A 27,529-nucleotide genomic window follows, 5' to 3' on the forward strand; every position below is an offset into this window, starting at 1 on the left:
CAGATTTGAAACAACTCCTCCCAGACAGGAAGAAGTCAGGCAGGCAGAACGTGGAGATAAACAAATTTAAAACAACTCCTCCCCGACAGGAAGAGTCCTGAGGGTTCTCATCCAGCTCCTTTTCCCGCAGGGACGCAGCAGTGCCTCCGCGGAGTGCCACCGACTGCGCTGGAAGCGCGAGACGACCGGGGGCAGGCTCCTGCGCCCGCGCACGGCAGGAGGCGGGCCCGCCCGCGCAGCCCGCCCCCCGGGACCAGGCTGGGGGCCGCCCCTTCCCGCCGGGCCTTGCCCGGCCTCCGCGCCTGGAGCTCCGCTTCCTCCACTCCCGCAGACGCCGTCTGTCCTTGCGCCTCTTTCGCCGCCGACTAGCGCCCTCTGGCCCGACGTCACCGGCGCGTCCGCCAATGAGCTGAAGAGGAACGGGGTGCGGCGTGAAAGTGACCGCAGGAGCAGCCAATGGCCGCGAGGAGAGGGCGGGCGGAGGCGGGAGTGTGAGAGTGAGCGCCCGCGCGCGTGGGGAGCTGCGGGAGGTGCGGGCGGCGCGCGGCGCAGGGCGGGGGGGGGCGCGGCGCAGGGCGGGGGGGCGCGGCGCGGGCGGCCCCTCCCGCTGCCCAGCTCCGGGCGGGCGCCGAGAGCGGCCGGAGTTTCCGCGCCCGGGAGGGAGATGCGGCAGCCGCTCGGGCTCCTTGCAGGTAACGCGCGGGGCGGCCCCTGCAGGGCGGAGCGGCCGAGCGTGCCGCGAGGCGAGCGGAGTTGGGCGCGGAGCGGACGCGGGGTCCCCGCTGTCGCCGTGCCCCGAGCCCCGCGGGCCGGCCCGGACCCGGCGGCGGTGCTGCTGGGAGTTGGCTCCAGGACCTGGGCTGCGGCCGGGGCCGGGGTCACGGGGGACGCGAGCCCCGAGCGCCGTGCGCCCCGGTGTAAGCTGCACGCGGGACAATGGACGCGGCGTGAAGGGTGCGCGCTCCCCCTGCCCGCGCCCGGGCTCCTGCGCCCCTTCCGCCCCGGGCGGTGGTCTCGCTGCCACCCCTGTCTGCTCCAACTGCACGGGCGCTCCGTACCAGGCGCCTGCAGCGCGTCCCCGGAGCGGCCACCTGGCCGCCGCGGGGCTCCGCGCCTGGCCGCCAGCTGGCCGCGGCGCCGGCGATGGCTGGGCACAGCCGGGCCTCTTGGCCGCCTGCCCTGGGTTAAAGGCGGCTCCCCTGCAGCACCGCGAGTGCCAACTCCTCCGCGCTGGCTGCCGAGCGGAGCGGCGAGAGAGCCGCGTGCCACCGGCCGGGGTGCCCGGGGCCACCGAGCTGCCACTTCCCCGCGCGGGTTTGGAGTTCAGGGAAGCCGAGCAGGTGGCGCAGCCGCCGCCTCACCTCCTGCGAACTCGCGGGGCTTCTGGTCTTGTTGATGTTTTGACTGTGGGCTGTGTGTATGTGAGTGAGTGTGTGTGTGTGTGTTTCTTCCTTTCCTGTTCCTTTTTTTTTTTTTTTAACCACACACAAAAGAAGGGAGGAGTTAGAAAAAAAGATCAAGCCGGCGCGCTGTGAATCATCCCACACTGTTATCTCTGGAAGAGCAGATGGATGGGGAGAATTCCTTGAGGAACAGTTACAGTAACGACTGACTGGATCCCCTCTCTGTCCCCTCTCCCGGCAGTCCAGTCCTGACCGTGGCTGGCACAGCCCCGGATGGACGTGGGGTGAAGTGATGCGGGCTGACTTAGATGGGAAAATGGCTACAAGCTAGCAAGCTGGAAACTTTCTGGGACAGTGTAACTGAATGTCGAACCTCACGCAGTCATTCTTGCTGTAGGCAGGCATGGCTCTCGCCTGTTACTGAATTTAAAAGAGGAAAGGCTATCACAAGAGGAAGATGCTTTGAGTAGTATTTTTTTTTTCCAGCTCTGCCTGGTGGAGGGCAGTGGAGATGACAGGCTCCCATACCTCTAGGGCCCCAAGAGAGGAGCTGCTAGCTCAAGTCTCCAGATGCTGGGTCAGAAATGATGGTGTTCTTTAATATGATTTCCAGAAGGCCTGTCTCGGCTCAGCCTGGCGGAGGGCAGCTTGCGTTTGGATGGATTGTTACTGATGAGGTAGAAAGGTCGGCCAGAGGCCAGCAGGCCCTTCCATGCATGTGGAGGAATACTCTGTAGTAGGTGGCGACCGCTCCTGTTTCAGAGTGAATCCATCAGGTTTAGTCTCACCATTCCTGTTTCCCTCAGTCCAAGGCTGCTGGGTCCCCAGGGTTCACAGCTCCGTGACATGTGTTTTGAGAGGTGGGGTCCTTGTTTAAGGTCTTTTTCACCATTGATGATGGATTAAGTTGTTTTAACCCCCTAACAATAGAGGCTTCATATTAGAAGTTTTGTGAAATTGAGACTAAAGAGCCTTTTGCTTTGTTCCAAATTCAGTTCCCTCTAGGGCCAGTTAATTCTGAACAGTGCGAAATGAGCACAGGAGTCAGAGGGGGGGTCAAAGCAGCGGCTCTATCACTGGTCAGAGTGGCCACAGCACCACTTTGGACGGAGCCCGAGGCCTCCATGAGGCTCCCGTCTTTTTTACCTCATCCGGTGAATTTACCATCCAGCCACACCCTGGAGCCAAGGCTCCCAAGCGGGACACCTGGAGGAGGAGAATGGGACAGTGCAGCTGGGGACCTGTCAAGAGAAAAACAGAATGTGGGCCTTCCTATTTCATGGCCTGCTAACCGACAGGGGTGGAGGGCTGGGTCCACTGGTCTGTACCACCTCACTCTGGCAGGACTTCTTCTACTTGAGCACCGAGCCTGGGATCATCACAGAACAAAGGCCATTTCCTGTTGGAGGAAGCGAGGTTGGGAGCAGGGTCACTTTGTTACACTCTGCAGCTTATGCAGGACATACAGACACCAGCCAAGCACGCAGTGCCCTGGGCCCATCCAAAGAAGGGCACCTTTTTCTCAGTGATACCAGGACACCGAATAGGCTACTGCTGGCCTGGGTTGGGAAGCCCATCTGCAGGAATAAAGAATCGATGGCCACATCGGTGTTCCCCAGATGGGAGATCAGGGACCAGGCACTGGGAACCAGTTTCTCCAAAATAGTAACAGTAAGGGGAACTAATTGTTTCCATACATTCTCTCCTCTAATCCTTATGACAACCTCCGAAAGTATGCAGTGGTACCCAATTGTGCCAAAGAGGAACTGATCCTCAAGGTCTCAAAGGTAGCAAGTCTAAGTTTGCCTGCCTCCAGAGCCTGTGCTCTTAACCCCGGGGCGACACCCTGAGAACTTTGCATAGATTCCTAACACATTGGAGCTTTTATTGCATTTGCTAATCCACAGTATTTCCTGAACTATCCCAGTGTATACACTAATCATCATACCTTCAATGAAAAGGGCATTTTTGAGTATTTTCAGGGACAGCAAAGTAGTGAGAACTTTGGTGACTTGGGAGGGAAGCTGCAATGAGGAGACAGGAGAATAAGGTGGAGGGCAAGGAACGGGGCAGACTCTAGGTTCCCTGATGTCCCTGCAATGGAAGAGGGGGAGAACATTCTGAGAGTGACTCAACTGTCCTGGCGATTGAGTCTGGGTCTGGCCCACCAGGGTACTGGTGATGTTCGGGTCCACAGTCTTCCTTCTGCATATCTGGGCTGTCGCCTGAGTACCAAAACGATTCACCTGTATTACAAATACTCTGAAATGAAAAGTGGAGCAGGACAGCTAATTTAGGAGCACAGACTAACTCTTGCTTCAGTATTCTTCCTGTATGGGTATTGGAACCTCACAACAGCCTTTTGTGAAATAATATTCAAATATTTGGGCCTAAAGCAGGTAACATCAAGACCAGCTCTGTGACCATTCTCAGCTCACAGCTGATTTATTTTAGGGTGCCTGGGTGAGTGGCTTAGTGGGTTAAACATCTGACTCTGATCTCAGCTCAGGTCTTGATCTCAGGGTCATGAGTTCAAGCCCCGCACTGGAGCTCAATGGAGCCTTACTTAAAACAACAACAACAAAAACTGATGTATTTTCCCCTATATTAACTTTCCAAATCCAAGAACACTTTTATTCCCTCTGTGTTAAGTCGTGGTATCTTTCTAATTGCATGGTCTTCTTGATTTATTTTTCACATTTTTGTTTGTTTTGCTTTGCTTTTTTAGTAGCAGTTTCTTTAGCTGAAATGTAGACATAGTGGTAGGGGCCTGCATGGTGACCTATATAGTATTTGCAGCCGTACTTTGGATATCACCAATGGTCTGTACTTTCAGTGGAAAAGAAAAAAAGGCTGCAGACAATAGCTGGACTATTTCCCCCCAGCATTTGCAAGAGTGTGAGTTACATTAAGTGGGAGAAGCTTGAGGGACCAGCAGTGAGGGAGATACAGAGCCCTTCCTCTGTGGATTGTAATCTGGACCCCTTTCCAGCACCTGTAAAGGGGCAACGTTATCAGAGAATGATGTGTCCCATTGACTGTTGGATCTTTCTCCACATTCACTCAGATAAAAGCCTACAGAAAAGATGTCTGTGACCTCAGATGGCCTGTTTTGCTGACCTATTGATTCCATCGTCTGGGGTGGATCTAAATACATCTGAACTGCCTTCCCAATCAAGGCCTCTGGGACTCTCTTCCACCTTAGCATGAAAGGACTGGGGGCCAGGTGGCCCTTCCTAGTGTAGGCAATAAACCAAAATGCTAAAGGGGATCTTAAGAAATAGTTCTGGGCCTGTGCTTTTACCCTTCTTGAAGAAAGTGCTTGTAATCATAGTTACCTCCCCTGAACATTCATTAAAGCCAGACAGCAGTTCTAAGCACTTTAGGTGGGTCTTTTGTTTAATGGCAACTACGTAAGGTAGAACAGCTATGCCCGTTGTAGAGGCTAGGAAACAGGCCAGAGAGGTTAAGTGACTTGTCCAAGGTAATACAGGATTGGGACCTGAACAGTTTGAGCTAAACAGGATTCTGTAAATCCAAAGAAAGCACCTGTTGAGGGAGTAGTGGAAATAGGGCCAGATAAAATGTGATTTGCAGGGTAGTTTGATATTCGGGCAAGTTCCAAGGCAGGAAGCTCTCGGGCAGTTCTCACCACTGGAAAGTTCTTATGCTTTGCTGAGTGGCACAGGAAGTAGACTCCAAAAGGGCAGGTGACATGCCCAAGGCACAGAACTAATAAATGGCAAGGCAGAGAGACAACCCATTCTCACCTTAACATTTTTGCCTGTTTGAAAAATCAGTTAAAAAATAAGTGTATTTTTAACTTGACTCTTTCTTCAACATTGAAGGTTATATCCTTGCCTGGACTAGCTTTTCCTCCTCTCCTTTAGGATTCAGCTCGGCCTTTTCTGGACTTAGGTATTGTCCTAAACCAGTGAGTCTATAGTGTTCTCTCCTTCCTCTGTGTATGAACCTCTCAGCTGGCCTTTGATCGTGGGCCCTGCCTCATCATCTGTGTCAAAACCCCTCTCTCTGGATTTGCATCTAACTGGCATGAGTGTCTGAGTTTTGAGAGAGACTGTAAGCTCTTTCAGAATCAGGACCATGTTTATACATTAGCACTCCCCCCTGCCCCCCCCACACACAGTGTGTTAAGACCCAACAAGGAATATTTATTGATTTCTCTTGATTGGATGAAGCAACATGCTAACTTTTTTTTTTTAAACTTTGGTGTAAGGACTATAAAAACAACTGGCCTTATGGGGTTGATATACACAGGATTCCCTGAAATCAGTATTTCTCATGATAATCCAGTATCAGAAACCCAAGGGCTTCCGGTTTGGCAGGTTGCAGATGGGCCCAGGCGAATTTACATGTGTCCCAGGTGACTACTGCCCACAGAAAACCACAACTTAAAAGTTTGTAAGGATCACAGCCTATAAACTCACAGCATAGATGGCTGTCTAGTTCTTACTCAAGGTACACACGTCCACTGCGGAAACATGCCTAACAGCACGTGGATGAATATTTGTGTCTTGTCGTTTTTCTTGTAGATTTCTAACCAGCATAATGCTGGAGCGAGAGACTGGCAGCCGGCAGTTTGCAAAATGGCCGAGTTGGACGCTGATTTGGATCGCATCATTCCGTCTTCAGTGCTTCCCCCTTTCTGGGCTAAGTTAGTGGTGGGATTTGTTTCCCTCCTGTGTTTCGCACGTAGCTACGATGGAGATTTTGTCTTTGATGATTCTGAAGCTATTATTAACAATAAGGTACTGTATTGTAACTCCTTTTTGGTAAACTTAGGTTAACCATTTACCTGTTTCTCATTAATAATCGAAGTTTGCGTTGAATAATTCTGTGTTAAACTTTGGTTAAGCACTGTTGTGTTTAGATTTCCCACCTCTTAGGTCGCAGCGGGGACCCTCGACTTAGGGTCCCTTTTATTGCTGGAAGCAGGGTCTCCAGCCCCTGCCTGACCTCAGGATGTACCCTCCCCACGTCCCCTGTCCGAGGCCCCATGTACCCTCGCCACATACCCAGTCTACACATGTATCAGAGAGACTGTTTCTCTCGGATTACAAGGCAAGGAAGGGTATTGCAAGGCATTGCAGACCAAGTCTTTCAGGTTTTATGACAAATTTCCAGAATTCTAGGCCACAGCTGTTCTCCCCGCCCCCCCACCCCAATACGCATTTGCTGCCGTGATGGACGAGTCTGATCACCTGCCAAGAGGTGCGTCCTCAGCAGTATGCAGCCAGCGAGTTGGTGTCTTCTTTGTCCTTTGCTGATAGCATCGGGACAGGCTGCTGGCAGCTGCTGGAGAGTGAGGAGTGTGCTGTCCGTGGAAGCTGCAGTTCCTGCTCATTTCTTGTTTGGAGACTCAAATTTGCTGAGTTTGCAAAATCCCAGCCAGTTTTGCTCACCAGTGGGTGCTATATCGATGCAGGAAAAATGACACTGTCTTTCACTAGCTAGAGATAAGGAAGAAGAAATAGGTGTGGGGGAAGGGAAGAAAAAGATTCAAGTGAGCTAAAAGGAAGTGGGAACAAGAAACTTGGATGTAGGGAGAGCCCAGAGGAGAAAGAACAGGGAGATGGCACAGATTAGAGTCTTTGCGACAACCCGGTTACTCAGCAGATACTTTATGCGTGTGCCTTAACCAATGAAGAGAACCTGAAGGAATACACTTAATCTCTGTCTCTGCGGCAGATGCAGCTATAGCAACTCCTTGCAACACTGTGGTTGAATGCTCTTAAAATTGCTCTTAAAAATGCTCTTAAAAAAAATCCATCGAGTCATGGATTCTCCTAAATGAGAAAAAAAAAAAAGTCATTTTCATATTGAAAACGTTGAGAAAAATGCACATGTGTTCTGTGGGGCAAGGGCGGGGTGGGAGTGGGGGTGACTTGTGCAGGTATTGAATTTGTAACGTATTATCTGTACTTGATTTTCTCTATTTTGAGGACACAGACTACAGCATCCTTGATGTTTGTTTTTAATCCAGCTTCTTCCCTTGTCATTCCCTCAAGTTCACCCCGAAGTTACACAGTGTTCGTTTCTTTTTTGAATCATGCTTAAAAGCAAGAGTAGTTAAGTTTGTAGCTCCCAGCAAGTATGTCCCATCGGTGGCTTCCTCGCTCCAGAGTTGCTTTTCAAACAAGAATATGAGAATATAACTTAATTTTAAAGCCCATTCTTCATTTCGTTGAAAGCTTCTTGGATCTTCTACTTTGACAAAGTGGAGGTTAGATGGCGTTAACTTAGAATGTATGTCGAAGAACTCTGATGAACAAGGCAGGGGAAGGCACAAGCTCTGTTGTACTTGGGATGCCCTGGTATGCGGTTATAATTCTGCCTTCTGTGTGCGGTAAGGCAGATGAAGCCATTTTGTGGCTCTGCTGCACATTGTCTTGGCAGTGTTTTCTAGAGCATCACACTGTGCCCCTTTGTTAACTTGCTAGCCCTCCTTTTTTCCTTTCCTGTCTAATGAAAGGCTCTGCTCTGTTCATTGGCACGGTGCCCACAGTAATGTGAAACAGGCTGTTCCTGGGTTTTATTGGTGTTAAAGACTGTTTTCCAGATGCTTCCTTGTAGTGTTGAGTTGCCTTTTTTCATTGAGATGATTTCTTTGAGACAGTGGAGTTAGTGGGAATTTCAGGCACACGTCTTTTCCATAAATCATTATGAGGAAAAAATTGACCTTTCTTCCTGTAGTGCACCCTGCTGCGTGTAGGCTACACCTACTCAAATATTTAGAGCTTCGTTGGTGTTCATTTTCTGCTCAAATGGAGGGAAAGAGCCTCTGCCCAGCTCCTTCACAAGTGAAGAGGTACTTCTGGGACAATGCAGAAGAAAAGGGACTTCCAGTTTTGTAACTGAGCCAACCAAATTAGTGGGTGGTTTCCGAGACCTTCATGAAGTCTCGAACTCTTAAAAGAGGGGTCAGTATGCTCAAGGGCTCTGAAGCTGATACACAATGGAAGGGAAATTCACCCTCAAAGTGGGTATCAGGTGACCAGCTTTGCCTCTATCACCCATCCTCAAGCCTTGCCCTTTGAGTCAGTAAGCACTGAAGTAGTGATACTTCCTGAGCTCCCCCCGTGTGCTGTAGACCCTGGTTGCTCTTCTGGGCTGGCCATATTGGATGCATTTTTGCTTGAGGCTTTCCCCACCTTGGTTGTTAGAAGCCAGGTTGGATGCAGACTCCACCTGTTGGAGTCAGGAGCTAGTCACCCAGAAAGGGCAGGATCTGGAGGCAGCTGGGCAGCCTCAGCAAGGTTTCTAGTGGTGTGATGTGTCGGTGTGCTTCTGGCTATGGCACCCCAAACCTGGGAGCCCACCTGGGAGTCCGTGAGCCTTGCCATCTTCTTTAAAGCATTCCTTTTTTGCTTATGTTAATCAGAGTTGATTCTGGCTCCTGCTACGAAGAGTCTTGACGGATATGCTGTGCGGTGCATAGCCTGTCATAATTGCTAGTCTCTAAAATGTTCCTGTTTAGTTATGCTTTAAAGATAAAATTAACATTCACTTTTGTTGCTTACTCTATAGTGCCTTGTCTGCCTCTTCTTGTTAGACACAGTTTAAGCAATTTAGTTTTACATTTTTTTTAAGATTTTATTTATTTACTTATTTATTTGAGAGAAAGGGAGAGAGCACGAGTGGGGGGAGGAGCAGAGGGAGAGGAACAAGCAGACTCCACTCTGAGCACAGAGCCCAACATGGGGCTCGATCTCACGACCCGGCAATCATGACAGCCAAAATCAAGAGTCAGACACTTAGCCAACTAGCCATCCAGGCACGCCTAGTTTTACATTTAAATGTTTTTTTAAAAGATGCATTTTTAAGCATCTGTAGTATAGGACCAAATTAAATTACCTTAATAGTAAGATAGGTATCATTTTTTAATGTTTAGTGATTTTTATCTTTAAAAATTACGGGGGGTGGGCACCTGGGTGGCTCAGTCAGTTTGGGCATCTGCCTTTAACTCGGGTCATGATCTCAGGGTCCTGGGATCGAGCCCCGCATCAGGCTCCCTGCTCGGTGGAGAGCCTGTTTCTCCCCCTGCTTGTGTGCTTGCTTTCTGTCTCTCAAATAAAGAAATAAAATCTTAACCAAAAAAATAAATATAAGTTTAAAAAATAAAAATTATGTGAAAGTTGTTTTTTCTTTAACTTTTCTGTTTAGCTCATGATCAAAAATAAACAATATATGCTTGTCTACTCATGTTGTAACTGGGATATTTTAGGGAAATTATCTTATGAATATGAAAGAGCTGTGTGATCCATTAGTTCATTCAGCATAGATTAAGCACTTTCTGTATACTCCCCACCTACACGATGTGGCCCGGGCCTCCTTGACGCTCAGTCCCGTGGGGCAGATAGATGGCAGTTAGAGATTATAAACCGCCAGTGTGCCAGGCACTGTAAGCACAAGTGTGAGATGCCCGGAGACCCATGGAAAGGGAATTGCATCAGCTAAGGAAGGTCACAGCTGGCTGGCTGAGATGTGAGCGGCGGGAGGAACTGGGCTGTGAAGAGCTGAGGGGGAACCCTTGGACACCTGTGCGTGCCAAGCCTTTGGGATAGGTGGCAGCAGGTGCTGAGTGGGGTTAGGACAAAGGTCAGAGTCTGAGGGAGATGAGCAGGCAAGAGCTCAGCAGGAGCCAGAGCACCCTGGGCTGGGGCACCCACATCAGGAGGCTATGTCCTGGGGGAGGAGGGCAGCTATCCTAGTGTTTTAAGTAGGGTAGGGCGGGTGACCCAATTTGCATTTTGGAGAGATCAGCCTGGAGAACATGTCACAGGGCGCGGTGGACCCGCTGGGAGGCCTGGCAGTATCCTGGGGGAGAGATGGATGGTGGTTTGGGCCAGGACTGGTGGGAGGTACGGAGCAGAGGGGAATGTGCAGCTCCAAGGAAGAGCTTGCGGTGGAGGGCTGAGATGCAGGATGGGGGAGGGGTCGGGACTCCTTTGTTCAGAATGCCTTCTGCTGCATTCCTGCAGGACCTCCGAGCAGAGACGCCCCTCGGGGACCTGTGGCATCATGACTTCTGGGGCAGTAGGCTGAGCAGCAATACCAGCCACAAGTCCTACCGCCCTCTGACCGTCCTGACTTTCAGGTAGGTGACGGCACGGGCTGCGTGGGATGCTGTACCAAGTTCAGTGTGATAAGCCTCCGGGTGCGGGCGGGAGTCGAGCCAGGGGATCCTGGGGGAAAATATGGTCTCACTCATATGGGTCTCCAAGAAGCACGTGCTAATCCCAGCTGTTAGGAATAGGTCGCAGGAAGATGGAGAGGATGTGCGTGAGGAAACCTGCTCCAGGGCTGGCTTTGCCGGTTTGGATCCTGAAAGTGGAAGGATACAGAGAAGTGAGCATTGGTCCCTGTGCAGGATGACCTGCGCGTTAGTGAAACGTTCCATATTTTGCACATTTCTTGGAGGTTGGGCCTTTGCTGGTTAACACTGGAGAAAAAGTGTGAGTCAAGGCAACTTGCGGCATCTAATGAAATTGTGGGGTTTTTTCCACTACGAAAATAACAAGGTAAAAATCTTCCTACTGTTACCAAGTCAATGTGCGGAAACAAAATTAAGCTAAAAACACTCTCGCCGCGCCCCACCCCCCCGCCGCCATTTGCGTTAGGTAGATTTATTCACCTCACCAAAATTCCCATTCGTAGCTGTTTCTCAGGTGCACTAAACACGTGTGTACAGATCTCTCTGAAGCAGAGAAATGATTATTTAGAACGGCTGGGCAGTGAGCGGCAGTCAGGAATAAGAATCCCTGACCGTGAGAACGTGTTTTGTTGGGATGGAAGGCTGATGGAGGAACTATCAAGGAGTGCTTTTGTTTTTTGGATAAGCGAGTTACGGGACTATCTTAAACCCAGGTCCCTATGGGGAGCCAGGAGGAATGTGTGCTATATCATATCACCTTGGCCTTTTTAGCGCTTAAAAATCTGTCCAGTTTTCCTTTTGTTTTTCCTCTCCACATGATCTCCCACTCCTCTGAGATGCTCTTCTCCTCCATTTTTCCCCCCTGCAGTTAATTATGCTCTCAGCCTTTCTTCAACTTTCCTCTCTTGATAGGCATTATTTATCTTGCTGTCACTTTCGGCAAACCTCCTCTTCTGCCCAGAATACTATTACTCACCAGCGTTTTCCTTCAGATAGTTTGCGTTTCCTTTTGCACGCTTCTGCGCATCTGGTATGAACCCCCTTCACTTACAGGATTAACTACTATTTGTCTGGAGGCTTCCACCCCATGAGTTTCCACGTGATCAACATCCTCCTGCACGGTGGCATCTCTGTCCTCATGGTGGATGTGTTCTCCGTGCTGTTGGGCGGCCTGCAGTACACGAGTAGAGGCCGGAGGTTGAACCTGGCCCCCAGATCGTCCTTGCTGGCCGCTCTGCTATTCGCCACGCATCCGGTGCACACGGAGTGTGTAAGTAGTGTCCGTCCGTCTGTGGCGTCTGTCCTTGCGTGAGGACAAGGAGCCTGTCGTGTGTTGGCTCGTTCCCTAAAACAGGCTTCCCTCAAATAGTCTTATCGCAGTAGAAGGGATACGGTGCTACACCCTGCCAGACACTTGAAACAATTATTTGCAGATCCAACAGGTCTCTCTTATGAAAAATGCCGAGTCCCCGGGGGGGTGAAGACTTTGTCATTACCGTATGATAGGATCTCTGGTGATAATTTCTGTTTCCGTTATATGACCACAGTGGAAAGGGTAAATGGTGAATATTGCCTGGTTTGGGGGCCTAAAGGCCAGAAGCGAGGAACTTGTCTTCTGCAAAGGGTTGGGCATAATTTTCCTACCTTCGCTGAGAGCTGTCTAAGGGTAGAACTTAAAATCTCACACTGAGGAGAGGCCGGCACACTTGGACTTGCCCTGGGAAGGTGTGGTTCCCACTCCGTGCTGGGGATTGGTCAGGAACTCTCCCACCTTCCTTCTCTTCTTCACTGCTTGCATTCTACTCCCCTTGGAAGACTCGGCCCAGGTGGCCCAGGTGATGGGGCAGAGGGTCCTAACCTTCCTGTCCTGTGGGCCATGACTTTATTCCGTTGAGCTGCTGCTGAATATATTTGGTACACACTGTGTTGGGATTTAACTAGGTGTGTGGGAATTTCAGGAACCACCAATCCCCACTACCATGGAACCCTTTGAAAATGAAAGTCTGCATGTTTGCTGAGGTGAAAGATTTGATTTTCGCCATTCATTCTATGAGCATGAAGTACCTAGTATAAAATACTACATGGTCCTTATTACTTCTCTGCAACAGATTTCTGCATTTCGTATGTATTTAAATCCCCACGTTTAACCAAATGTATTGAGCATCTTGAAGTGAGTTTCAAAATATTGAACAGAATTTCTGCCTTTAACGTCTGCTTTTGTTAAACTCTGTTCTTCGGTATGAAGGGGATTGTAGAGTTGTTATCACAATCTTCTCCTAGTGTCTTACCACTTTAAAGCTTTTTAGAAAAAAATTCTCATAATGTTTTACTTTAGCAAATTCAGAGGACTGACAATCTGGAAACTGTTGTAAAAGATTTTTATAGACTATTTATATGTAACTGTGACCAAATTAGAATTTGCTTCCATGTGAGTCCTCCGATGGCTTAAGTATATGTTGGGACCCAGAAATAGTGTATGCGTTGATCAGAAATAAGGGAATTTCTGGCAAAAGTACAGATTTACAGTTTGGGTCCTCATCTAATTTAGTGTGATCTTAAAGCAAAATGAAATATTTGCATTAGTAACCAAAGGAATTTTTCTAAAATTCTGATTTTAAATGTTGAGAAGTTAGTTTATGGAAAAGTTTGAAATGCCAGCAAGTATAACTGGATGCACACACCCATGCCCCAGTAAATGCAATCTGGGCAAGTGTTAACCCTAAAATTCTACATTTGAAGTATTTAAAAAGAAGCCAAGGAAGGTCTGGCTGTAGGAGAGAAGGGAATATTTGAGAAAAATCTCTTCATCTCCCCCGCCCCTCCATTCCATCAAAGTCATTGAAACTCAAATTGCAAGAAAAAATTATGGGTCATTAAAATTAGCATTCTTTTTTTTTGAGATTTTATTTATTTATTAGAGAGTGCATGAGCAGGTGAAGAGGGAGAAGCGGACTCTCCACTGAGTGGGGAGCCCAACACAGGGCTCGATCCTAGGACCCTGAGATCATAACCTGAGCCGAAGGCAGACGCTTAGCTCATCAAGCCACCCAAGTACCCCCAAGTTAGCATTCTTAAAACAAATAATTTGTATGTTCATCATTCATTGTTCTGGCAAATAGGGAATATTCAGTTTCCTCCTATCTACACCCACCCTGTTACCCCCATTCTACATTTAACCCAGCTTTAAAAATAAGCAGAAAGCAGGACCCAAGGAGCTAGGTGGAAGGAGAGCCCTTTGAAGCCCCCAGCCCAGTGCTGGGGAAGTAGCCCTGGGCTGTGGACTCTGGACCAGGGCCCTGCATGACAGCCCTTTGCACAGCGCCCCCAAACTGAACAGTGATCTAGAATGAGGACTGGGGGTTGGGTGGTTATTGTGCTTCTCTTTACATTTATTAAGAGAAAGCAATGGCAGTGTGGGCCCCTCCAGGTTTTAACAATACAAATTTCTTTGTATTAAATTCATGTGTTTTGTGTCTGTACACCTTCTTGATGTTAGCATTGAGAATGTTTTTGTCCACTGCAAATAAGAACCTGAACTTCCCAGTCTTCTAGGGTGACCAGCCACCCACTTTGCCCATTATTAAGGGGGTTCTGGGACATGGGACTTTCCACTTTAAGACTGGGACGGTCCCAGGCAAACCATGGTGCATTGTTCAGTCTTCCCACCTCCCGGTCCCCAGTGAGTAATGAAATAATTGTAATTAGTGTTTTTACTTTTCAACTGATATGAATGTCTCTCATTTTCAAGTATACCACCCAAATCACTCTGGGGTATTTGTAGGCATATAAGGCCAGGCATTCGGGGAGGGAGGAAAGCTAAAGGAGTGGTTTGCCTAGCCCCTTGACTGTGGCCATCAGGATGGAGACCCCAAGGAAACCAGTGCCACCGTAGGTTTTCCTTTTCCTCAAAGTATTGGTAAGGATTTCAAGTTGCCTGGATTTGGTATCAAAGAGGGAAACTCAGGCCTCCTTAGGAGTTCTGTCTGGGCACAAACCCAGAGTTTAATACTGAAGGCATTAGGTAGGGAAGATTCCCCCTTTCCCTTCCTCTAATTCCTTCTTAACAACCCCTATGCAATTTGTTCCTGGTGGGGAAACAACACTGCCTGCTCTATAGATATGAGGGAATTGCAACGACTTCTCTAGAAAACCCCAATATGAGTGTTGGCGGTTACCTCTGTAGAGGTGGAAGCATTTTCCCTTCTTCCCTCCTAGGTTCTTTGGCTGGCCTCATAATTAAATTGACATAAGACAGGTTAGTGGGAGAAAAATTTAATTTCTGGAGCCCCATAAAATGTACTGGAGCCCCATAAAAATATGAGATTCAAAGAAGTGTCCAAAGCAGGGAAGTTTTCTAAATTTGTGAAGAAATGGCAGGACAAAGGGGTTTGGGCTTGGGGTAGTGAATTAATGAAGTAACAAGGGTTGTTTATGTAGCCTTCTCGGGCCCTAAACTCCCTACTTCTGGGGATGAGGGTGCCTTCTAGCCTCCTAATAGAGGGAGGGTGCTTTTCGTAGGAGAGTTTTGTTTCCTGCTTGCAGGGGGACAAAGGATGGTCAGATCGTCCTTCTGAGAAACTGGCTGTTTCTCAAATACCTGTAATTCAAAATAACCAATATGCCAAAGTGGCATATCTGAGGATGGCAGAGTCTGCTCCCTTTCATTTGTAAGAAAAAGAAAATAGCCTACAAAGGCTATTATAAAGACCTTTGCCTGGAAATACATGCTATGCAAATATCAGAAAAGAAAAATAAAATCTCTCTGTAGTCTTGCCCACTCCCCAAACAAGTGGACTCAGTGTTTCCTTGGACAGCCCTTAAAAATGTTTTCTCTGAAGTCTGTCTTTAATCATGATGTCAAAAATTCTTTGTAAGGACTAAATCTCTTTTTACTTTAAAACGCCTGCCATACTTTTTAAAATCTGTTTTTCTTTATGTCGGATAATGTCATGTACATTGCTTAAACACTTGGGAGTATTTTCACCAACTAGCCAAAGAATGTTTGTTTAAAAATAAGCTTATCATGGGGGCACCTGGGTGACTCAAGTCAGTTGAGTGTCTGACTCTTGGTTTCGGCTCAGGTCATGATCTCAGGGCCATGAGATAAAGCCCCACGTTGGGCTTTGTGCTCAGTGTGGAGTCTGCTTGAGATTCTCGCTCCCTCTCCCTCTGATCTTCACCCCTGCACACACACACACACGCACGCACATGCATGCTCTCTCTAAAATAAATAAATATAAATTAAAAAAATAAGTTTACTATGTTTAACGTTCATTTTAGTGCAGGTCTTTAAGTGTACCTTAGCTACCTAGATAACAGGTGGTTTAGGCTGGTTGTTTTGACCTCATCCCTGGTATTTATCCAAACACTTCCCTCCCCTCACTCATTTCAGTAAACCTTGTTTTCCGAACCCTCACCACCCCACCCCCTGCTGCTCCTGAGCCCCTTGCTTTAGGGACCCCTTTGGATAAGCTTCTCTGCATGGGTTTGGATTACTTTATGTTCTGTGAGGCTTTGTGGTTCAGGACCATCCTCGGGCGCTGTAGATAGGCTCAGATGGGAGATGCCCCTCCTTTCCCTCTCGGTGTCCTGGCTTTGTCACTCACCACAGGGCCTTGGCGCTCCAGTGCCTTTTGCCCATTCCTTTCTGCCCTCACTGCTTACAGAAGCACACGTCAGGATTCTTGTGGGAACTAACAGTGAGCCCGCACCTACTGTGTGCCAGGTGCACCTACTGCGTGCCAGGCACTGTTCAGTTTGCCTGCAGCCCCGATTTTCCCGGGTCCCTGACTGAGTGAGTTGCAGGCTGGGGTATTCAAGAACTCTCATTACGTAGTCACTGCACTCATGAAGTCATTGTACTGCTTAACCCTCTGGCATATTGGCATGCTTGTTCCAGATCTGTTGAACCTTTGTTTGTCCTTAGCTTCCTTCTTGGGAGGTTTTTCCCTGTGGGTGACATTCACAGGTTGGATTCATCAGCTCCTTCAGTCTTAACGATTATGTGACACCTTGCATTGCCACACGCACTGCTGTCAGAAATTAATGATCAAAATGGATAATCACCTCCAGCATTTTGTATCTAGCCAGGGTAGCAGGAAATTATTGCTCAAAGGCATTCTTTTTAGCCATTGCTTGTCCACATAGTTGGGAATCAAATGTAAACATAGTAATTTCACATTGTTTAGTCTCCTACCTCCATTTATAGCTTAGTCTTTATTCTGTCCCACATTTCATAGTATCCGTCCTTTAAGAGAAGATAAACTTACCAGCTATTGGAGTAATACCTAGAGAATCCCAGTGAAGCTTTGGTATGTGTCACCTCCAAGTGCTGGTTAGCCAAGCGTGCTACGTAAGCCAGACTCACACTTCCGAGTGGAGTTTTCTGTCTTTCTCTGCCAGGAGATGTGTGGAGAACAGTTACTGGATGTGACATGAGACACAAATTTTACATTGCTTTGTTACCACTAAGGTAAAGAAGGAAAGGGCAGTCATGGTGGAAAGAAATGGTAGACATTTTCTGTCTTCATCTTCTTTGTCAATCACGTTCGAAGCATTCTGCTTTCCAGGTTAACGCCCCCCCCCTCCCGAATCGGTTTTGGTCTTGAAGGGAAGAACAGTGGCAGAGGTAGCTTTGCATGATTGTTCCTCTACCTTTTTCTGTTCGCCGGATGCCTTTTCGCATTTACTTCCCACCTTTCCTGCATGTCTCCAGTCAAATTTTCTTTACTAAATATTCTGCCCTTTGAGCTGATAACATTTTCCATTGCAAATCCGCTTGGGGGCTATCGGCAGCACAGGTGTCTGGGCTCTAGGGGGCAGGGTGCTGTGATGGGGTTCCTGCTCCCAGAACAGCTGGCGGTGCGATCCTGCCCATCCTGATCTCTCGGAAGCAACTAGCTCAAGTCTTAGTCCAAAGAGGGAAAAGAAAACCCAATTGTAAGATACGGCCACAGGACTGTTGCACAGTCATTTTAATAGATGACAGAATCTAGTAAGGTTTTTGCCTTTCATTTCTAAGAAATTTTTTATGTTTCCTAAGTTTAGGATTTTTTAAACTTCTTTTTTATGTAAATCTCTTTTTCTTTTCTTTCAAGGTTGCTGGTGTTGTCGGCCGTGCGGACCTCCTTGGGGCCCTGTTCTTTCTGTTGTCTTTCCTTGGCTACTGTAAAGCATTTAGAGAAAGTAAGCATGATGTTTGCCTTCTTAATTTTGAGATGGGAAATTATCGGTTTATATAATTTTATCATTTTGAGAGAACGTGGGCCAAAAGTTCTCTCTTCAGATATGTGTTTACTCCATTGCGTTTTTAATAATACAAAGTTCATACATTCGCGTTCACACGGGAGCCTTCTAGGGTGGTGAAACCCAGAGTTCAGCTGTGATTGATTTTTGTCATTTTATTTGCACTAAAATTGCAGGGGAAAAACACTTTGGTTTATTCTTTATTGAAACCTCTCCGGGAGAAAAATAGAAAAAGTCTAAAATGAATGAATAGCTGTGGCTATGGACCTGAATTATGAAATTTTTGGTTTTGTCATTGGTATCAATACGAACAAAGAAAGTCCCTGTTGCTGGAGTTGAAATGGCTCATTGAGTGTGTGTGTTGGGGGGGGGGCGCGGAGGAATGGCTTGGGGCGGCCCAGCAGGTGCATTGACTGAGACGCTGCAGAATCCCCATATGACTCTGCTCAGTGTATGGATTCCAGTCACCCCCAAGTCAAGTTGGACCTTCCCAATTGCTTTATCGTAGACACTGGATGTGATGAATTCAGCTCATGTACCTGGCATGCCTGCAAGCTCCAGCAAAAGTTCTACACTCAGTTTCTGGTACCTGGAGAGGTCAGAAGTGTGTGGATTGTAGAACCCTCCTTGTATCTCACAGGCAATGATTTCTCTTTGGGGGGAGGGTACAAGAGGGAGGGTGAGTGGGATGGTTTCCTCCGGAATGTTGGAGTGGAGCCTTTGAAGCAGAAGAGCACGTGGACCTTGGCCTGCTTGAGGCTTTTCCACAGAGTTTCTCAAAGCTCTGGTGTGGTCCAGGCTGCCAGGCCTTTCATATCATTGTCATATACTAATACTTGTACTTTGGTTTCTCCCGTGAATTTATCTCTTATTGATAATGAAGAGCAGACCTCTCATTCAGAATTTTGTGTGCTGGGGCTGGTGAGATGGAAGTGTCAGGGTTCCTAAATGAAGGGACCCAGGAGCCAAATCCAGCCTGCTACCCCTTCTCATGTGGCCCGCAAGCTAAGAATGAGTTTTTTCCAAGTACGCATTGAGCTATCTAATTTATCTAAACTATCTGATTTAATGGCTACTGCAGCAAATTTTAACAGTGACTTTTACATATTTTTTTACTCCTTTTTTTCCATAATTAAACTTCCACAACACCTTGCAACCATGAGTATTCAAAAGAAATTTTTTTAAAAAATCACATTTTATAGACCTTAAACTCGTCTTCAGCATTTAGCTCAAAGGTCTCACTGTGCTCAAAAAATCGTTCTCCTGCTAAACTCATCAGCTGAAAGTTTCTATCCCGATGTGAAAAGACGGTCTTTGCCGGCGCATGGTAATTCCTTTCTCATTTGGCTGAACGGCAGCCAGCGGAAGGCTCAGACTGGTGGGGGTGGGAGGAGGGACGCGAGGGCTAATTGTCCCCAGCGCGAGAAGGCACCTGAAGCTTGATGGGAGAGCGGAACTGGAGAGGCTTGAGGGAAGGGTCCAGGCTCTGTATCCGGTCAGAGTCCGTGCTGGAGGAACAGGAGGAGGAATGCTTGTCATGCTCGTGGCGCTGGTGCATCTTTTTATGAGCTTTCTTCATTTTCTTCCCCATTTTCTTGTCCATCACTTTCCTGGTCCTACCAGGCCATGTGCTGAGGGATTCACAGGGGGCATGCCCAGAGTAGGTGCTGGGTGAGGACCACGGGGCTGGTATCCTGGATACCCTAGTTGTCGCACCAGAGGAGGGGGCGCACCCTGGGTCAGGGGAGCCGGATTCCCCTGGGGAGCCACTGGGAGAGTTGCAAAGAAGCCTGGAGAACAGGCGGGATTGGCAGGCGGTGGATGGGCAGGATGGGGGCCTCCGGGGATCAGGCCGTGGCTGCCCGGCCCGGGGATGCCGCACGTAACAGTGTTTCAGCTGCCTGCACTTGACTCGTCCTCAGCTCTCTGCTTTTTACACTTTTAAATGGTTGGGAAATAAAAAACGATAATAACCTTTTGTGACATATAAAAAGTGACATGAAATTCAGATTCCAATGTCCGTATATACAGTTTTATTGAAACAGGCACACCCATTTATTTTCATTTTGTCTGTGGCTGCTTCGGCCCTACAATGGCAGAGTTTCTCAGCGTCCCTACAGACCAGCTGGCCTCAAAGCCTGAGACGCTTCCTGCCTGGTCCTTTGCAAAGTTTGCCCAGCTCTGAGACAGGTGATTCCCACGGTAGCTGTCACCGTCTGAGTGATTCCAAAACTTTTTTTAGTAATGATTAACAGGGGTTTCCAGCAGTTTTTATTTAGGAACATACATGACTTTGCTGTTAATATAATAGCTGCCATTTCTTGGCCGTCTACGGGCACATGTATATATACGTATATATATTTTTTCTCATTTAATCACGTAACAATCTTTAAAGTAGGTGGAATTACTTTCCCATTTTTCCAGATGTTGCAGTAACTTTGTTGAGGGTCACATAGCTATTTATGGCAGAACTGGGTTCACACTGGAGTCTGACTCACTGGAGTCTAACTCACTTCAAAGCCAAGGCCAACTGCCTTGTGCTCATCTGCTTCCCTGTACTCATTGGACCGATGAGGCAAAGTTTATCAAAACCATCATGAAAAATAACCGGGCGGGGGGGTGCACCTGTGTGGCTCAGTTGGTTGGGCGTCCGACTCTTGATTTCGGCTCAGGTCATGATCCGAGGGTCGTGAGATGGAGCCCCCTGTCAGGCTCCACCCTCAGCCGGAGTTTGCTTGGAATTCTCTCTCTCTGTCTCCCTCTGCCCCTCCCCAAACCCCCTCCCCACATGCACTCTCTCTCCCTCTTAAATAATAAACAAACAAACAAACCAGGAGGCACATTCAATTCTGTTAAATTGTTAAAATATTAGGCATGATAATGGCATCACAGGTATGTTTTAAAAAGCAATCCTTTTCTTTTAGAAACACATGCTGAAATATTTATGGATGAAATGGTATAATGTCTGGGATTTACTTCAAAATAATCTGAGAGGAGGAAGGAAGCATGTTGTCAGATTAGCCAGAAGTCGGTAATTATTTAAGCTAAGTTAGGGGACATAAAAGTCACTATAGCCATATCCCCACTTTCGTATGTTTTTTTGTTTTTTAGAATAGTTGGGGTTTTTTTTAAAGGCCAGGTGAGTTATCAGATTAAGAATCAACAGATTTTGATGACATACTTTTTTAATCTTTAAAACATTGGGTTTATCTCAGACAACCAGACAATGTACTCCTTAGAATTTTTTTCCTCCCAACATTACATGAAACAAGTGAATGGTTAATGACTTGATATTTTTGTTATGGAATTGGGAGGGAGAATTTAAAATCAAACTGTAATAATATAATTTAACAATTAAACATGAAAACCTCAAAATATTAGAATAGGCAACTAGAATAAATTTACAAAATTTTTGAGACAAAAGAATGCAGTTGATAAATAAGTAATAAGCCAGACAGTAACTGTGAACTCATTTCCCAATTTTTAAAAAAGGTACCTTTTCTAAAATTTAAACAGTTGAAAGACTCTACTTCCCGCCCCCTCCCCCACTGCCTCCTCTCCAGCCCTTTGCCCACATGGGACCATCCCTGAGGCCTGGCGCTCTGCCTCTCCCCAGGTCTCTGTAGGTTTGGAAGACAACCATTTAGAAAGTTGAACAGCATCTCCTTCCATTTTATCTCCCTCCCTACGACTCCTAGGTGGTGTTCCTCCCCACGGTAAATGTTAGTGAGGCCACTTCACCACACTGTCTGCTCTCAGGATTCTGAAAGAGTCTCTAACACAGTCTGCCTTTCAAGAAGTGCCATCCTAAGGTGAAAATGCACAGGGACCAGATTCCTCTCTTGTGACTTTTTAATGTCCTGGATACCAGTGGGAGTTCCCTAGCAGACGCGAAAAGCAAAGCATTAGTTCTATTATTTAAACTCCAGTAGACTTCCCCCTTATTTTTATTGTGGTAGAATAGACATAACATACAAGTGACCATTTTAACCATTTTTCATGTACCAGTTGAGCACACTAAATACATTCCCCTTGTTTTGTAACCATCACCACTGTCCATGTCCAGAACTTGTTCGTCCTGCAAAACTGAAACTCTGCATCCATTAAACAGTAACTCCCCATCCCCACCTTCCTTAGCCCCTGGCAACCACCATTCTGCTTTCTGTCCATGAATTTAACTGTTCTAGGTACCTCATGTAAGTGGAATCATAGAACATTTGTCCTTTTGTGTCTGGCTTATTTCGCTGAGCATAACATCCTCAAGGTTCTCTATGCTGGAGCGCGTGTGTCAGAATTTCTTTCAAGGCTGAATAATTCCACTGTATGTATATACCACATCTCATTTGTCTGTTTATCTGTCAGTGGGCATTTGGGTTGTTTCTACCTTTTGGCTACTGTGAATAATGCTGCTTTGAACATTGGTGTACCCAATAGATTTCCTTTTAACCCTTACTTTTTTTCTACAAAAAGATTTAGGCAGGGTTGTAAACTCTTCTAGCACAGGCTGTGTTGTTTGGATGTTCTAGGTATTTATAGTTATATACCTTGAACATCCATGGAGAAAGTGTCCATAGTTTGGGGTGGGTTGGGGAGGACCTGTGAGATTTTTCACTCACGGTCCCTCCTCCATCCCATCCTGTACAGGCTGAACGTGGGGCAGATTGTCTTGGAGCATCTGTTCTCTCAAACCGACGGCTCTGCTAAGACACAGCCATAGAGTGACCCCAGTGGCCCCAGACTGTACCAGGCTCACTCAGAACTTGGTTATACCCAACCACTCTGCACCCCCTTTTGTTACCATTATTTTATCATACTGAGATAAAACCACCAGTTTTCTTGTGACTCACCGTGTTTCTGATACAGCAGAGAGGTTGGGAACAGCTGAATAGAACAGCTTCCAGTACGGAGAATATTGGTGGTAACTTTTCTTTCTGAGCCTGAAAGCTAACTTAGCAATAAGCCATGTCCAGCTCTTCCTGGGGTTGAGACCTTCCTATCATGATCATAAAATTCCTGAGGACACATGGCGCCAGGGATCTGGTGGGGGAGCGGGGGGAGAGGGGAGGAGTGCACCTGCCCCAGCCTCAAAGCACATCATGTGGCTTTTCCATAAGACTGGATCCCAATGGGAGTGGGAGAGGGAGAGGGGGTCCATTTACTACTCACTCCCTTGCTCATTTCAGACGTTGGTACTTCATGTTCTTCAGTTGGCAAATCTGAATTTGCAATTACAGAAGATATAATTTATCAGTCGTATTTTTCCTAAAGAAAATTAAGAATTAAATCTGTTGGCCTTTCCCAAAGACAAAGACGACTCTAAAGTTTCATGAAGAATCATTTTATTAATTTCAACATATCCCTGCCTTAAAGAATCTATTCCTTATTCTGAGTGCCTGTCAAAGACATCAGAAGTGTTTTTTGAAGAAAATCTGAATGTTGATAAATTTAACATGTGGGACACAACATTTAAGAGAGAGACTAAAACTTCTCACTACTTCTAAAGATTACTTCGGTGAAATAATGAAAAAACTATCAGGAGACTAAAAGTTCTTCTGTCAAGTGAACTGATACATTTATTAGCCTCCTTTAATGTGGAGTATTCTCACAGAACGGAACAAAACTAAAGACATCTTATATTCTTTTCTTAGTTCCTTTAGCATTGATCATTTTTTTTAAGATTATTTATATGTTTGAGGGGTACCTGGGTGGCTCAGTCATTAAGCATCTGCCTGCTTGTGTTCCCTCTCTCACTGTCTCTCTCTCTGTCAAATAAATAAATTTAAAACAAAAGATTATTTTTACGTTTGAGAGAGAGAGTGCACAAGCAGTAGCAGAGGGAGAGGGAGAAGCAGGCTCCCCGCTGAGCAGGGAGCCCAATGCGGGGCTCGATCCCAGGACCCTGGGATCATGACCTGAGCCGAAGGCAGACGCTTAACAGACTGAGCCACCCAGGTGCACGTAATACTGACCTTTTTATTTCACAATGTACATATTTTGATATATGCATCTGTTTTGAATTCACTTTAAATTACAAAATTATTTCCGAGAGCCATCTTTACAGAAGATACAATTTTTTAATAAAGCCTTTGGAAACTGATACCAAAGGTAAAAGTGCTCTAATGTGTGATGACTTTTCAACAAATACATTGATTCTTGAGAAACGTGTAGTATACTCCAGCCCTAACGGAACTGTGTTAACTGTAGTAGCGATAATCACCTTTCTTTTTTGGTCGTAGCATTCTTTTGACATTTATAGATTTGCTTTAAAATGGGAAAGAGATTGTTGGGCCTTTAATGTGATGTGTGTAAATGTTTTCCAGAAAGTTAACCAGGAAATATTTAATGTTTGCACACAGATAGCAGTGGTAGATGTGGCTTCTACGGAGAGCCTTTTAAGAATATGAATAGATTGGGGCGCCTGGGTGGCTCAGTCGTTAAACCTCTGCCTTCGGCTCAGGTCATGATCCCGGGGTCCTGGGATCGAGCCCCGCATCGGGCTCCCTGCTCGCCTGGAGGCCTGCTTCTCCCTCTCCCACTCCCCCTGCTTGTGTTCCCTCTCTCGCTGTGTCTCTCTCTGTCAAAGAAATCAATAAAATCTTTAAAAAAAAATATGAATAGATTTTCATTAGGTTGAAGTTACTTAGAACAGAAGACAAATGGACCAATTAGGAGGTCTTTGAAGAAGTGTTGACCTCTTGTCTACAGCACCCCGTCACACACAGACACCTTCCCAGGATCTGTTTTCTTGTTCACTTGAACCTCCCTTCAGGAAAAGGAAAGAGTAGATTAAAATGAAGCCTGTGGCCCTAATTCCAGACTGGAATGGTCTTTTACAGTCCCTGTCAGCTTATTCAGCCATTGGAAAATGTAAAGCTAGGAGGTTGCCCCTCTCCGTGCATCCAGCCTCAGGGTCTTGACCCTGAAAGTTATTATTGGCTGTGGTCTTTTGTGTCCTTTCTGTCCTCTGATTGTATCCACCTGCCCAGGTAGGCTTTGAGTTACAGATCATGATCATATTTTTTTCTTGTGAGTTTAAAGTAGGTGGTTGAAAACATCCATCCCTCAGTCTGCACTCTCCATCATTCTGAGTTGGTTTTCACTGCTCTTTTCAGTTCCCATGTATTGTTTTCACATCACAGAGTATGGAGGGCATGGTTGAATTCTGCCTCCCGAGTTCCTTGCAGGTCTGGATGCACAGAGCAACCTGGATTTGAAAGAGAAAGGCTTACACTTGGTTATTAGCTTACTGGGGGGAAGCCCCATGTCTGAAACAGACAGCAGTTCTGTGATCCCCCCCGCCGCCCCAACGGCTCTGTGCCCTGAGCAGATAACCCGCCCTGCGCCCCCCCCGGCCCCCCTCACATCAGACAGCCCCCTTTGCTCTGCCAGCCACCCCTCCCCTCCTATCTCTCAAATGCCCCTTTGTTTCATTATCCACACCACGACCACCCCCCCCAGGACTGGTGCCCATGAAGTTTGCTAGTTTCTGTTGACAGAGGCACTATGGTTTCAGCCACTTTTCTGTGTTTCAGATTTTCCATACTCCTTTTTAACATACTAAGAATAGAAACTAATTCTTTGTTTATGGAGAACAACTCTCTGGAATAATCCTTACACATCATGTTAAGGTTCAACTTCATACCTATGGTGGCTAAGAGTCTTTTTAAAGAGGGGCAAGACTCATATACTAATAATAGCTGTGCAGAGAAGAAGCAGTCTGAACAGGGGCGTCTGGGGAGCTCAGTCGTTGGGCGTCTGCCTTCGGCTCAGGTCATGGTCCCAGGGTCCTGGGATCAAGGCCCGCATCGGGCTCCCTGCTCAGCGGGAAGCCTGCTTCTCCCTCTCCCACTCCCCCTGCTTGTGTTCCCTCTCTCGCTGTGTCTCTCTCTGTCAAATAAATAAATAAAATCTTTAAAAAAAAGAACACTCTATACAAAAGTAATTCTGGTAAGGCATCCATGGTAACACTTTTTCTGATTCTATTCTAAACTAGCATAGAGGCTTAATAATTTTGGTCGTCCATTCTTTCACCAATAATCAAACATTAAGGGTGTCCTTTGTACCAGCTCCTGTGTCCTGTGTTGGGGATACAAAAACTAGAAGGTCACAGTCTGTGCCTCAGAGGGCTTACAGTCTAGTATATTTTGATTAAAATAAAGCTGTCAGTATTCACAATGCTCAAGGAGTAGAATGTTCTGGTTTTCCATACTTCCTTGTTAGCTCTTTCCTTCCTGTACGCAACTTGCCCTGGGCACTCAGTAAGTAGTTCCTTCTTGTCATAGTGCATTTAGGCAGCATTGATGACTATGGCCTTTGTACTGTTAATTTCTTTTTTTGTTTCCCTTGGAATGTGCATCTCCTTTTTTTTCTTTGAGATATAATTGACCTATCACGTTTTATTAGTTTTATGTATACAAAACAACGATTCAATATTTGCATATATTGTGAATCAATCACCATGACAAGTGTAGTTAGCATCCATCACCACATGTCGTTACACATTTATTTTCTTGTGATGAGAACTTTTGAGACCGACTCTCTTAGCAACTTTCAAATATGCAACGCAGTGTTGTTAACTCTAGTCACCATCCTGTACATTCCATCCCCAGGGTTTGTAACGGCATTTTTCTCTTTTGGCTGCGCACCTTCACCCTCCTCTGGCGACCACCAGTCTATTCTATCTATGAGTTTGGTTTTTAATTCTACATCTGAGTGAGATCATGCAGTATTTGGTTTTTTTTTTAAAGATTTTATTTATTTATTTGAGAGAGCAAGAATGAGAGAGAGAGAGAGCATGAGAGGGGGGAGGGTCTGAGGGAGAAGCAGACTCCCTGCTGAGCAGGGAGCCCGATGCGGGACTCGATCCCGGGACTCCAGGATCATGACCTGAGCCGAAGGCAGTTGCTTAACCAACTGAGCCACCCAGGCGCCCAGATCATGCAGTATTTGTTTTTCTCTGACTTATTTTACTTAGCATAATGCCCTCAAGGTCCAAACATGTCACAAATGGAAGGATTTCCTTCTTTTTTATGTCTGAGTAATATTCCATTCTGTTTATGCTGTGCATATATACATATATGTACAAACAGTATGTATTTTATATATATACTGTATGTCTTGTATGTAATATACTGTAGTATTATATACTATAGTGTAATATGTTATACTATGTTACAGTATTACATCGTATATAGTAATATACCATAGTATATAATATATCATGTGAATATACACATACAGTATATAGTAATATGCCACAATATTCCATAGTATTATAGTATATATGCTGTATATTTTATAGTATGTGTAACATATAGTATTTTATAGAGAGAGAGAACGTATGTATATATAAACATGTATGTATATATGTATATAAAACAATTGTATATATGTATGTGTATAAGACAATTTTTCTTTATTCCATTCATCCGCCAGTGGACACAGGTTTTTTTCATGTGTTGGCTGTTTTAAATAATGTAGTGAACATGAGGGTGCAATATCTTTTTGAGATAGTGAGTTCATTTCCATTGGTAAATACCCAGAATTGGAATTGCTGGATCATATGGTAGTTTTGTTTATGCTGCTAATTTTTCTTTCATCTCTGTTAAATTTCCTTCAGTCCAACAGAGCAGAGCGGTTGATACTAATGGACATTCAGGTGTATATTTTTTTCATTTGGACTTTGAGATATATTAATAGTCACTCA

The 27,529-nt window shown here is 46.2% G+C and overlaps 1 protein-coding gene across 7 annotated transcripts in view; it reads left to right on the forward strand.

Annotated features, from left to right (window-relative positions):
• The window catches only part of TMTC4 (transmembrane O-mannosyltransferase targeting cadherins 4), a 136,072-nt gene that overhangs the window by 71,422 nt on the left and 37,121 nt on the right, over nucleotides 1-27,529 (forward strand). For 3 of the 7 annotated variants that reach the window (XM_025874631.2, XM_025874634.2, XM_073894333.1), the window contains exons 1-5: nucleotides 567-692; nucleotides 5,957-6,172; nucleotides 10,406-10,521; nucleotides 11,632-11,848; nucleotides 17,676-17,763. In XM_025874631.2, coding sequence (XP_025730416.1) covers nucleotides 6,011-6,172; nucleotides 10,406-10,521; nucleotides 11,632-11,848; nucleotides 17,676-17,763 — 583 coding nt within the window. In that variant the 5' untranslated portion in view covers nucleotides 567-692; nucleotides 5,957-6,010. The other 4 variants (XM_073894332.1, XM_073894334.1, XM_025874633.2 and 1 more) reach the window with 3 other exon arrangements.

The sequence above is a fragment of the Callorhinus ursinus genome, unplaced genomic scaffold (assembly GCF_003265705.2).
Source record: "Callorhinus ursinus isolate GAN/ISIS: 27379988/994484 unplaced genomic scaffold, GSC_fseal_2.0 scaffold7, whole genome shotgun sequence".
NCBI lineage: Eukaryota > Metazoa > Chordata > Mammalia > Carnivora > Otariidae > Callorhinus > Callorhinus ursinus.